Raw genomic sequence first — 14,155 nt, 5'->3', positions numbered from 1 at the left:
ATACATGTCTGCAGTGCTTTATAGAGATTATACATCATTTCCTTGCCCCAGAGGAGCTTACAATCTAAGATCCCTATCACATTCACACACATTAGGGTTATTTTATATTATGGGTTTTACAGAGATTATACCCCATTCACTTCAGCCCCTGCCCCCAGTGGAGCTTACAATCTAAGATCCCTATCACATTCACACACATTAGGGTCATTTTTATATTATGGGTTTTACAGAGATTTTACCCCATTCACTTCAGTCCCTGCCCCCAGTGGAGCTTACAATCTAAGATCCCTATCACATTCACACACATTAGGGACATTTTTATATTATGGGTTTTAGACAGATTAAACCCCATTCACTTCAGTCCCTGCCCCAGAGGAGCTTACAATCTAAGGACCCTATCACACACTCTATGGTATATATGGAAGGCATCTGAGTACCCAGAAGAAACCCTCACATACAAACATACAACTCCATGCAGGTAGTGTCTTGGCTGGGATTGAACTCAGGACCCCAACACAGGTAGAAGTACTACCCACTGAGCCACCAGGCTGAATAGGCGTGTTTATGGTATAATAAATGACTGTTCTACATTCTTCTTCAGGACGATTCCCTGCTTTTACATTCGTCACAGAATATTACTGTCAATGCTCGTAACTCAGACGGCCATATAACAGGCAGGCTCACAGTGGGTAAGTCACTTCCCTTCATTACAACTCATATATACGTGTTGTTGATCTTTGTATGAGTTTCTGTGAAATGGGTTTAACCCAGTGGAAGGGTATACAAACTTTATGCAAGAGTTACATGACTTTAAAGTGGCAATTCACCGTTAGTGAGGTTTAGAGATACAGTGATATTCTGACACAATTTGTAATTGAATTTCATTTTTCTTATTTTTTGTGGTAAATTTTTTAGCCTTTTGTTTAGCAGTTCTCCAGTTTGGAATTTCAGCAGTTATCTGGTTGCTAGGGTCCCTTTTGCCTAAGCAACCAGGCAGTGGTTTGAATAAGAGACTGGAAGTGAATAGGAAAGGGCCTGAATAGAAAGATAAGTAAAAATAAAAAACTAAGACCTACTGAAGTCCCCAAGATACCAGCTACCAGTGCACCCCTCCAGCAGATTACAGTGCGCCCCTCCAGCTGATACCAGTGCCCCCCTCCAGTAGATACCAGTGCACCTCTCCAGCAGATACAAGTGCCCCCCTCCAGTAGATACCAGTGCACCTCTCCAGCAGATACAAGTGCACCCCTCCAGCAGATACCAGTGCGCCCCTCCAGCAGCTACCAGTGCGCCCCTCCAGCAGCTACCAGTGCACCCCTCCAGCAGCTACCAGTGCACCCCTCCAGCAGGTACCAGTGCGCCCCTCCAGCAGCTACCAGTGCACCCCTCCAGCAGATACCAGTGCGCCCCTCCAGCAGCTACCAGTGCACCCCTCCAGCAGCTACCAGTGCACCCCTCCAGCAGATACCAGTGCGCCCCTCCAGCAGTTACCAGTGCACCCCTCCAGCAGATTACAGTGCGCCTCTCCAGCAGTTACCAGTGCACCCCTCCAGCAGCTACCAGTGCACCCCTCCAGCAGATACCAGTGCGCCCCTCCAGCAGTTACCAGTGCACCCCTCCAGCAGATTACAGTGCGCCCCTCCAGCTGATACCAGTGCCCCCCTCCAGTAGATACCAGTGCACCTCTCCAGCAGATACAAGTGCCCCCCTCCAGCAGATACCAGTGCGCCCCTCCAGCAGATACAAGTGCACCCCTCCAGCAGATACCAGTGCGCCCCTCCAGCAGATACAAGTGCACCCCTCCAGCAGATACCAGTGCGCCCCTCCAGCAGATACCAGTGCACCCCTCCAGCAGCTACCAGTGCGCCCCTCCAGCAGATACCAGTGCGCCCCTCCAGCAGTTACCAGTGCACCCCTCCAGCAGATACCAGTGCGCCCCTCCAGCAGATACCAGTGCGCCCCTCCAGCAGCTACCAGTGCGCCTCTCCAGCAGATACCAGTGCGCCCCTCCAGCAGATACCAGTGCGCCCCTCCAGCAGATACCAGTGCGCCCCTCCAGCAGCTACCAGTGCACCTCTCCAGCAGATACCAGTGCGCCCCTCCAGCAGATACCAGTGCGCCCCTCCAGCAGATACCAGTGCGCCCCTCCAGCAGGTACCAGTGCACCCCTCCAGCAGGTACCAGTGCGCCCCTCCAGCAGATACCAGTGCGCCCCTCCAGCAGGTACCAGTGCGCCCCTCCAGCAGGTACCAGTGCGCCCCTCCAGCAGATACCAGTGCGCCCCTCCAGCAGGTACCAGTGCGCCCCTCCAGCAGGTACCAGTGCGCCCCTCCAGCAGATACCAGTGCGCCCCTCCAGCAGGTACCAGTGCGCCCCTCCTGGAGATTACAGTGCGCCATCCAGCAGATACCAGTGCACCCCCAGCAGATACAAGTGCACCCCCAGCAGATACCAGTGCGCCCCCAGCAGATACCTATACCTCCTCCAGCAGATACCAGATGTTTTTTGTATTAAAATGAATGCCAGGTGTGTGGTGCCATACAGAGAGAAACAAAGTTTGCTCCATGTGTATACAACCCAAACATAAAATTGTCCTTTTCTAAACCATAAAATACAACTTTCTATTCTTTAACCGGAAGCCAAACTTTCTATTGCTGACTCTACATCTCCTAATAAAGAATGGAGGCCGCCGTTCCCTCAGTTTAATGAGTGTTTGAAGCTGCTCTTTTGCAGCAGAGTTATTCCTGGATTTCTATCATTTCCCTGTTAAATATCAAAAGCATTGGGGGGGGGGGGGAGGAAAATGTGAAAGTGCATTCTCACTGACATCAAAAATCTTTTTAGAGCAGTTTTTACCTTGCATGACATTCTGTTTGGATACTGTTTCTATAAAGGTAATATTTAGCATAAATGCACTAAGAAGGCATAATTTATTTGTGACATTCATAAAAATACACAAAGCATTTCCCCCAGAAATATAAGTAGTGCTGGTCTGGCTCATCTAATACTTCCCTTACATTGAATCACTAGTAGCCTCACAATTCCTTAACCCTTTCCCTGCTGGGGCCTTTTGATCTGTCCGTACCTCCTGTAACCCCGTGCTAGGTCCTAGTACTTTAAGTTACCTAAGTGGGATTGTTGTTATTGGTCAATAGTTATTGACCACTTCCTGTCACACTTTAATATAGTAATTGGAAATGGGTGGTTTTCATTTCTTGGCCTGGAGCCTGGTGCCAACAAAGCCCAGTATAGAGTTCTGCCCAAGAGGGACAACCCTTCTAGAGCAAGTTGGGGAACAGGGACCCTGTAAATGGGATTTAGATACATTACAGGACTAGCTTTGTTAGAAGTATGTCGGGAATGTCAGATAGTTAGGCATAGCCAGAAAGAGCAGCCTTGTGCTCCACCTAAGGGTTGAAAGCTGGAAGTAGCTCTCCCTTGGGCAATACTGGCCTAAAGTGAAGGGGCCACAGTGCTGAGTGAATTCAGGTTTAGTATTTAATTCCTGAATGTTTCTACTGGAGGGGATCCTGGCCACTAGCAGATAACCTAAAGGTGTATCTTAAACTGACCAAGCCACTCCACAGTGGTGCAAGGGTTAAGTTCTGCTTTGACAGCATCTGACAACATATATCTGCCTCTGAAGTTTTGTGAGTACAACTCGTCTGTGTTTGCCAATGATCCTTAAGTTTCATGTTCAAGAACCTCTGACTTTATATCTACTTCTTTACCACAGCTGAGAGGTTTAGTTGCGCAACACCCTCCCCCTTCTCCACTTAGCAAGGGCCCACCCGTGAAGAGGAACCCAGTGTGACCCATGTTCTACCATGCTAAGCTAGACATGTTTGGGCTAATATAGGGTTACAAGACCATTCCGACCAAAGGGGTCCAGGACCCAATCTGAAACCCATGGTTTATATGGCTGCAGGAATATGCGCACTTAAAGGAGCAGTACCAAGATTCTAGTAATTTATCTGTTACCCTGGGATGGCTCTTCTCTTCTTCAAGACACACCCCAAGTCAATTTGACACCCCTCCTGTGACTTAATCTTCCCTTCTGTTTTATAGTTTATATCACCTTGGCAGCCTAAGCCTATTGCTCTGAGTGGCTACAAATGTATTGCTATTGTTACTTTATATTATCTTCTATTCCAGCTCTCTACTATTCATCTTCCATTTTGATATTCAAACCACTGAATGGCTGCTAGGGTAAATATAACCCTAGCAACCCAATTTCTGCTGAAATTCCAAACTGGAGAGCTGCTGAACACAAAGCTAAATACTTCAAAAACTGCAGAAAAAATAGGACCAATTGCAATTTATCTCCATATTTAACTGTCTACATCATACTAGGTGATAACTAGGTGAACTAGGATAAATTATTGGAATGGATGAGATCCGAAAGAAAATAAAACCACTAACTTCATGGAGATTGGGTATATTGGCATTATAAAACTGCCCAGCTCTAATTAGGGGGCACAGTATAAGACTTGAAGGATGAAAGTATGCTTTTAAGCATCTATAGCGAATCAGTAATGCGCAAGTATAGGTATGGGATCCCTTCTCCGGAAACCCCTTATCCAGAAAGTTCTGAATTACAAAAAGGCCATCTCCCATAGACTCCGTTATAAGTAAATAATTCAAATTTTTTAAAATGATTCCCTTTTTCTCTGTAATAATAAAACAGCACCTGTACTTGATCCCAACTAAGATATAATTACCCCTTATTGGGGGCAGAACAGCCCTATTGGGTTTATTTAATGGTTAAATGATTCCCTTTTCTCTGTAATAATAAAACAGTACCTGTACTTGATCCCAACTAAGATATAATTACCCCTTATTGGGGGCAGAACAGTCCTATTGGGTTTATTTAATGGTTAAATGATTCCCTTTTCTCTGTAATAATAAAACAGTACCTGTACTTGATCCCAACTAAGATATAATTACCCCTTATTGGGGGCAGAACAATCCTATTGGGTTTATTCAATATTTAAATCATTTTTAGCAGACTTAAGTTATGGAGATCCAAATTATGGAAAGATCCCTTATCCGGAAAACCCCAGGTCCCGAGCATTCTGGATAATAGGTCCTATACCTGTATTAGCAAATTATTTGCCTTTTTATTAAACCTATACTGTATGTGTGTGTTTGTTCTTTAAAACAACAGAGCAGTATATTAAGGGGTGTTAATGAAGCCTAGAGAAAGTATTTTTAACACAATACCCTTTAGTCAGGTATGCAAACTTGACTTAATGATGAACATCATAATCTCATTAGGGTTCTTTTCTTTATGAATCCCAAATGAACATCGCTTGGAATTCATCTTGTGAAGCAGCTCCTTCTTATTTATCGTGAGGGAACAAATGGCCCTGTTTGAGATCTCCTACACCCCAGAATATGGCCTTCTGCGCTGCTTAATTAATATGTGGCTGGGCCATTAAAGTGGTGATTTAATATAAGGGTGATTAGGAAAGATACATCACAAAGTTTATTGAATTATTTAAAAAAAACGAAGTTATTAAGGGCTTGAGTTATGAAAAGTTCCTAACGAGCATTTAATGAAAGTGAAAAGGATGCCGATTGAATGTAACCAGAGGATGTGCCAGGAATAATGTGCCTTTTAATGCCGGAAAGAGATTGGCATAGATGTTGCTTGATACGATTTGCTGTGTGTTTGTGTCAACTCCTCTGTAATTATGCTTCTGTGTTATGCTAGTGAATAGGGTTGGGGATTTCTTTTGTACACAGAAGTGTTGGGCCAAACTCTACTGGTGCCCAAGGCCCAATGCGCTGGTATCCCACCCCTGTGCTGCTGGTCCCTTTAATGCCCCTTCCCCACCTCCCTTCTGCTTGCAAGGCACCCCAGTGTCTCCACCACCATAATGTTGTGTAGCTTTGTGGAAGAAAAAGCTCAGCTGTTACCTTCTGGAGCACTAAAACATTATTTTGCCTAGTCCTGCGCTTAAGGGCAAATGCCCATACCTAGTGCCCTCTTACTTTCCAATTTGTGCCTGTATGTTATCCAACCACTTAGACTGTAAGCTCTACGGGGCAGGGACCTCCTTCCTACTGTGTACCACATGGCACTTATTCCCTGTGAATTTATATATATATATATATATATATATATATATATATATATTTATTGTATTTATTTATTATAACACTTGTCCTCCCTGTGTGTAATTTTGTATATTGTAAGGTTGTACAGTGCTGCGTACCCTTGTGGTGCTTTATAAAAGTTATACATACATACATACAATACAATGGAACTGGGGGATCTCTTTCATTATTACATGAACCCCAGAAATCCAGGCAGTAGTCCTGCCTTGCAGAATGGGTATAGAATCCTGCTTTTCAAACCTGCCATAAAGCAAGACAGGAATCTGGTTTGTTGCAAGACAGGAAAGAGAGTCACGAGTACCAGGAAATGGATTCCTCCATGCAAGCAGAAAAGCTGCCAATTTGCAATTCACAAAATAAAAAAGAAATAAAAAAAGAGAGATTGTGAAATCCCTTACTTGTCCTCTGGGGGGAACATGCCTGAAACCTAATAAATATCCACTGTCTGTCGCTTTGCTTTCTAGGTCCCAACGCAATAGAGACCCATGGACAACAGTTTCAGATCAACTCGGCCAATGGCAAGATGCTGTTTTCTGTTGATGAACAAGAGGTCTTGGTAGGAACAGATAAACTAAGAGTGACAGGTTTGTTTCTTGCTTACAGCAGATTTTTTCTGTGATTCCAATGGATATCCATATTCTCTAAATCCAATACATGTTTTGTGTAATCTATTTTTATGTAAACATAGCGTGACCTGGATTGAAATCTCTCTAGATTTAGCCATAGAGTGTAGTTTCTCAAACCTTGGCATCAGAGTAGGAATTGGAGGTCTCTATGGCAAGGCTGGTTTGCCTAATACTGGAAAAGTGACAACCCTAAGTGAGACTCATACAGACCCATCACTTCAACTGTTACATTTGCCTGGTTTGGAGTAATAAACCAATCAACTGAATAAAAGTCACTGGATAGTTAATGGAAAACCTTAAAGGAGATAATAAAGACAGGAGGACCATCTTTATTTAGAAAGGGTGGCTTCTCTACGTACTTGGCATATGTTGCAGAGATTGTCAGCATGATTCCAAGGCCAGGATGAGTTGATTGCTTTCATTTTGGTGCCAGAAATTATCTTTGCCCTCCTATACCTGTAGCACACTGCCCGTACCAGCGGCCATCCAACAGTGTGTAGGAGCAATGTGGTGCAACACTTCCTTAAAGGGACAGCACCCTTACCTTTACTCGATAGGCCAACTCCGGTTAGGAAGGATACAGCCAGATTTGTCCTCATGCAAAATAACTTTTATTACAGCCAATGATCACTGTTCCCTTCATGCAGGCAGGCACTGGAGCATTTCAAAATGATACATACAATTCTTCTCTTTTTACACATCTCCCAGTCCAGTTACACAGTTTCAGCGCATTCACTTTTACCATTCCGGTATCATGGACCTAGTCCCACCTTTCCGCCTAGTGGTCCGGTATCCACTATAGTATCCCTCCACTCTCTTTAGTGGTCCGGTACTCTGCAGTGATACCCCTCCACTCTTCCAGGATAGGCCTTTTCCCTTTGGATTCTGGCCAGAAGCCTTCCTGCACTGTTTCTAGCTGTTCCTATACTGGCACTGGATTCCCTGCCTAATGGGGTACCCGTTGGAACCTGGTTGCCCTTTTTCCTGGTTGGGGCGGAGGCTGCCGTTCTTTCTACCCTGACTGCCTTGTGCATATAATGCTCGCTAATACACCCCTCTAACCTCCGCTAGCTATTCCTCTCTACTGCCCAGGTCCTGACTCACCTCCTGTCGATGGATGTTGATTTGACCCCGCCCATCTGTCAAATACCATGAACCTGGGTGTGTCTGCTCCTTTTATACCCTCCTGCCTGCACTGCCTCCTGGTGGCCGTAGGACTAAATTACACTTAACTTTTCTAAGTACCTACAGTGTACTGCCTAGTGGTCAAACAAAGTAACAACACTTTACCCCATTACCACATACATATTAACACACATTTTTCACCTTCTTGCAAGTCCCAAGCCTTTATGCGGTGCCTTCAGCCCCCTTTTGCCCTAACTCCAGTCCTGCCTAAATAAACATATCTTTTATTAATGTTATCCATTTAAGGTCACATATGGGACTTTACTTCTTCATTCTCCTTTGATAATTACGTATAAATTCCAAATAATTTGGATTTTCCACCGATCGTATAGCAGCTCGGTGAGAGTGAAATGTAATTAGCCTCTGAGATTTCTCCCGTCTGCTGATCTGATCTGCATTTAAAATTTAATTATTGGGCTATTACCATAATAATCTTATATTTGCTTCGCAAAGTGTATTTCCTGTGATTACAGCACCGCAGTGTAGCCTTATTGGCGGCCAAGCTAAATGTCCTGTAGTCGAACACTCACCATTTGTAAATGGCTTTTAATATTGACAGATTAAAGCGCTTTTAGGGACATTAAATATGCATTACAATGAATGGCATGCAAATAAAGATGTGAACATAAAGCTAGGAGTGAAATATAGCTAGAAAATAGGCAAATGGAAAATATGATGTGTACAAGGTAAATTTCCCATGTAAGGAACATTACTCAAAACGAGCCCTTCTCTTGTATAAAGAGTCTAAAGTAAGTCTTCTTATTAGTTGGAAATATGTATTCAGTATGTATACACTTTGCTTGCATGTGTTATATCATTCTTGCAAATGAATACATGTTTATTACAGTATTCCAGGCAATGTAATTCATTGATTTCTACTTCTTTGTTGCAGGACCACAAGGGGCTTTGTTTGAACACTCTGTGGAAACGCCATTGGTCAGAGCTGATTCTTCTAAGCAACTAAGGTAATCACTACAGACCCACTTCCAGCATTGCCCTTATTGTTTGCTTAAGGGGTTAATGCACCTTTAAATTAACTTTTAGTACAGGTATGAGATCCCTTATCCAAAAACCCATCATCCAGAAACTTCCAAATTACGGAAAGCCCATCTCCCATAGACTCCATTATAAGCAAATAATTTTAATTTTTAAAAATTATTTTCTCTGTAATAATAAAACAGTACCTGTACTTGATCCCAACTAAGATATAATTACCCCTTATTGGGGGCAGAACAGCCCTATTGGGTTTATTTCATGGTTAAATGATTCCCTTTTCTCTGTAATAATAAAACAGTACCTGTACTTGATCCCAACTAAGATATAATTACCCCTTATTGGGGGCAGAACAATCCTATTGGGTTTATTTAATGGTTAAATGATTCCCTTTTCTCTGTAATAATAAAACAGTACCTGTACTTGATCCCAACTAAGATATAATTACCCCTTATTGGGGGCAGAACAATCCTATTGGGTTTATTTAATGGTTAAATGATTCCCTTTTCTCTGTAATAATAAAACAGTACCTGTACTTGATCCCAACTAAGATATAATTACCCCTTATTGGGGGCAGAACAATCCTATTGGGTTTATTTCATGGTTAAATGATTCCCTTTTCTCTGTAATAATAAAACAGTACCTGTACTTGATCCCAACTAAGATATAATTACCCCTTATTGGGGCAGAACAGCCCTATTGGGTTTATTTAATGGTTAAATGATTCCCTTTTCTCTGTAATAATAAAACAGTACCTGTACTTGATCCCAACTAAGATATAATTAATCCTTATTGGAGGCAAAACCATCATACTGGGTTTATTTAATATTTAAATGATTTTTATCAGACTCAAATTATGGAGATCCAAATTACAGAAAGATCCCTTATCTGGAAAACCCCAGGTCCCAAGCATTCTGTATACCTGTATGTAGACACTGATATTTTGCAAATGGTCTTCTTTTTTTATTTTTTAAGGTTTTTCAGTTATTTAGCTATTTGTTCATCAGCCCTTCAGTTCAATACTTTAGCAGCTATCTGGTTATTAAGGTGTTATTTACCCTAGCAACCAGCCACTAGGTTGAACTAGAGATATGACCAGGGCCATAACTAGAGAAGACCAGGGCCACTGCTGCCATGAAGCGAGTTGAGAAACCTAACTCAGACAGCAGCACCGCTGAACTTACCAGGGGCAGCAAAGCCAGTACTGGTAATTTCAAGAGTTGAAATTCAGATTTGTAAATCAGGATTGCGGCTCTTCCAGTGTAGAAAGCGCTATTACACTCTACCCCACCACGGTCCCCTCCAATGCAAAAACCTGAGTGTGAAGGGGTGAGGGAGGGCGGCATTCCCTAGGTCGCTTTAGGGAGGCACTGGGAGCTGATTTGCCCCTGGAGAGGACCTTCAAAGTTCCTAGGAATAGGGCATTCTATGACATACGAGAAGTTAACTTAAAGGTGAACCGCCTCTTTATTGAGCTTTTACAGATGGGGCACAGTTAAAGGGCCAGTATACCCCCTTGTTCAACTTGTGTTCAATGAATAGGGCTTGTGCTGAACATACTTTATGTCTGTTTTAATCACAAAAGCTCTATGATTTTTGTTGTTTCTTGAGATTAACAGGGAAACTGAGGCTACTCTACATTTGGTCCTTATATGTTAAGGCTTTTCTCCAGACAAACTCTAAACTGACTGCTTTGCTCTGTGCTCTTCCAATGGCCTTAGTCTTTTATCCTCCTTAGTAACCTCTTCGCATGCTTGACAGGTTTTCTACCTGTAGAATTCATTACCCAAACACATTTCCCTACCCTACAGAGGTTCAAATGTTCCCTTAAACCCCACCTCTTTTGTGAATCCCAAAATATTAACCTCTAGAAGCTTCCTTCAGTTCATCAGTGGGGTACCGCAGCAGCCTTTTCCCATTACATCCCACCGACCCATTATCTCCTCACTAACTGTCACTGCAGAGTATGTTGGCTCTTATTATTTCATACTGACATAACATCATTCTTTCAAATTAATTGTCTTTTAGTAGCTCCTGCTAGTCATATAAACAGTTTTTAACATCATCTATTTGACCCAACGGATGACCAGTCTGATAAGTCTAATTTGGCCACATGGTTAGATAAGCCAGTGGGATGACAGCTATGGAAGTTGGGCACTATCCCTAATGTGGGTTTTTAAAATGACACGAGACATGCACCCATGGGGGTCACTGGACAAACTATAACTCTGGGGTGACTTTACCCAAAACAGCATCCATAGTGGTTTTTAATAGAAGAGTTGCAAGAGCTAGTCATATGGCCTTAGGTTTACTGTCTATTGCAGAATACATTCAGTATGTCTCCCCATTGAATATATCTTCAGCAGTGAAGCAATTTCCTTAAGTGTGGCGGTACCATACAATGGCGGTACATAGCATAAAACAAGAAGTGTGCCTTGAACTTGTTGAAAGAAGCTATTTCCAAAATGGAAGAAGAAAAGCCCCTTTCTTGTGTTACACAAAAACATGATTGATGCCATCATGGTCTGTAATAACAGCATCTGTGACCTGACAAATTCAATTACTCTCAGTAGAACCTTTGTCATTGGTTTAATTATCCAAAGAGTCAGCACATCACAAAATTGAGGTCAATGTGCTCTCTGCTTTCCAAACTACTTGCTTATCGTTCTCTATCCAAGCTGCCCATCATATATTATATAAAGCTTCTATTTTACTCACGTCTGCCTTCTGTCTGTACTCGCTGTTCTATGCTAATGCATTCTGTATGGTTATTATAAGGTCTTAATAACTGATAAGGGTTGTTATTGTGCTGGTATTGCTGGCGGCTGTTGTTATGCACATAATTCATCGTTAGTCCAAACATAGAAGTGGGGATGCACCAAATTCACTTTTTTTGGATTCGGCTGAACCCCAAATCCTTAGTTAAAGATTCGGCTGAACCCCGAACCAAGTCTGAATCCTAACTAGGTTACGGAAGGGTTAAAGCGTGCAGTGAAAAATGTTCAACTTCTGTATTTATGTGATAAAAAGTCACGTGACTTTCAGCCGAATCTGAATCCTACCGCTGAATCTTGGCCAAATCCCAAACCTGAATCCTGGATCAGTCCGTTCCTACTTAGCAGTGGGAGGAGCAGAACTGGTAGGAGAATGAATCCCTACCTGCTTACCTGGAGGGACTGTAGGCAACACAGAACCCTCTCATATTCTTTGCTAAATCTGTAAGAGGCATAGGGTTTGGGCGAGGACTCCTACTTGGTCAGGAAATATCTAAATTCTCATTAATTACTTGTCTTCACCCTGTTTGAACCGCTGTTTCCAAAAACTGTCCTCTGAGCTCCAGATGTTCATGCAATAGATACTGCAGATGCACAGTCCAGCCCTTGTAAACACAATCCTCATATACAGAAAGTCCATTCCCTCATACTTGTATGCCCACTCCTAGTCCAGTTTGAGGTAAATGTACATAACTAAAGGGGGCCAACTTGGTGTTGGATAGTGGCTCTTGCTGCTTGGAACTACCTACCTCTGAGCCAAGGTTCTATTCTTGCATTATGTAGCTCTGTAGTTCTAGTAATCAAAGGAGTCAAAGTCAAAGGAGTCAAAGTCTGTATTAAAGCCGAAGAAATGTGTAACTAACTTTGGGGTACCAAGTGTTAGGCACCGAACTTGGGTTCTTCTGTGTGAGCTGACTTTTTCACTCTACTGTGCATGTGTCGGCACTGGGATTTTAAAGAAAGAAGAAGCGGAAAAACTGGATCACTCCATGGTTCTTGCTACTATGAAGCTTGGGTGGGGGCAGTTTCCTGCCCCAGGCACCAGACCAAAGCTTGGCCACTTCTCCTGCGCTTGGCGTATTTGCAAATGGTCCTTCTGTTTAGTGCATGCACTGACTGCTGGAGAAGTAAGTACCCCTGCCCCTTAGCTTTGCCTTTAGATTTAGCAGCAAGTTTTCAGCAGAAGGCTAGGAGAATTTGTTAATTTTGTGATTTGTCTATTTGCCATATAGGCACCCCTGGGACAACACCCTAGTCACAGGCCCATGGGTGCCGATATGGTAGATATAGCCCTGCTTGTATCATTAGCCTATTATAACCTTGGAAAAATCACATTATATCCCTTGCATTAGGCCCCAAAATTTAAGCACAAGCATTGTGGGGTGGGCAGCTCAGCAGGGGCATAACTATAGAGCAAGCAGACCCTGTGGTTGAAGGGGGGCCTGGAGTGTAGGGGGTCCAGTAGGGTCCTAAATAAATGAGCAATTTCATTATATCTTAGTAGATTGGGTTATTTTACTAATGTTTTGGGGGCCCTAAATTGAATTTGCTGGCCCAGTAACATCCAGCTATGCCATTGGACCCTGTGGTTGAAGGGGGGCCTGGAGTGTAGGGGGTTCAGTAGGGTCCTAAATAAATGAGCAATTTCAATATATCTTGGTAGATTGGGTTAATTTACTAATGTTTTAGGGGCCCTAAATTGAATTTGCCGTGGGGGCCCAGTAACATCCAGCTATGCCATTGGACCCTGTGGTTGAAGGGGGGCCTGGAGTGTAGGGGGTTCAGTAGGGTCCTAAATAAATGAGCAATTTCAATATATCTTGGTAGATTGGGTTAATTTACTAATGTTTTAGGGGCCCTAAATTGAATTTGCCGTGGGGGCCCAGTAACATCCAGCTATGCCATTGGACCCTGTGGTTGAAGGGGGGCCTGGAGTGTAGGGGGTTCAGTAGGGTCCTAAATAAATGAGCAATTTCAATATATCTTGGTAGATTGGGTTAATTTACTAATGTTTTAGGGGCCCTAAATTGAATTTGCCGTGGGGGCCCAGTAACATCCAGCTATGCCATTGGAGCTCAGTGCAATGAAACAGTGGGTATAGCAATTTGCAGTAGAACTATAAGTTCATAAGGAAGATTTCTGCAGCAAATAAATAAATACTTTAATTGATTTCCATAAGTGCAGAATGTCAATGGAAATGACCCCCGCTTCCATGTCACTTGCTCTCTTTGCTTAACGCTGCATGATATCCTTTGGTAGATCTCGCCTTCCCATCCTCATTATGTTACATTTACAGCTCTGTGCGTGTCCAACAGCATTCCCCCTATTCTCACAGAGTGACCTTGTTGGCTCGCTAAAGATCATCGTGGCTATTATCTAAAGGAAAATAATCATAATGGTTCCATTCACTCTCTTCCGTTTGCCTGCGGCGCTGCCGGCTCGTACAGTCTGCCT

At 43.1% G+C, this 14,155-nt stretch overlaps 1 protein-coding gene across 5 annotated transcripts in view; it reads left to right on the top strand.

Annotated features, from left to right (window-relative positions):
• Nucleotides 1–14,155, top strand: part of sgcg (sarcoglycan gamma) — a 110,448-nt gene that overhangs the window by 86,130 nt on the left and 10,163 nt on the right. For all 5 annotated transcript variants that reach the window (XM_031896161.1, XM_031896162.1, XM_018091369.2 and 2 more), the window contains 3 exon segments: nt 602–689; nt 6,588–6,707; nt 8,827–8,899. In XM_031896161.1, coding sequence (XP_031752021.1) covers nt 602–689; nt 6,588–6,707; nt 8,827–8,899 — 281 coding nt within the window.

This window comes from Xenopus tropicalis, chromosome 2 (genome assembly GCF_000004195.4).
Source record: "Xenopus tropicalis strain Nigerian chromosome 2, UCB_Xtro_10.0, whole genome shotgun sequence".
Lineage (NCBI taxonomy): Eukaryota > Metazoa > Chordata > Amphibia > Anura > Pipidae > Xenopus > Xenopus tropicalis.
This window is presented reverse-complemented; position numbering and strand designations above follow the sequence as displayed.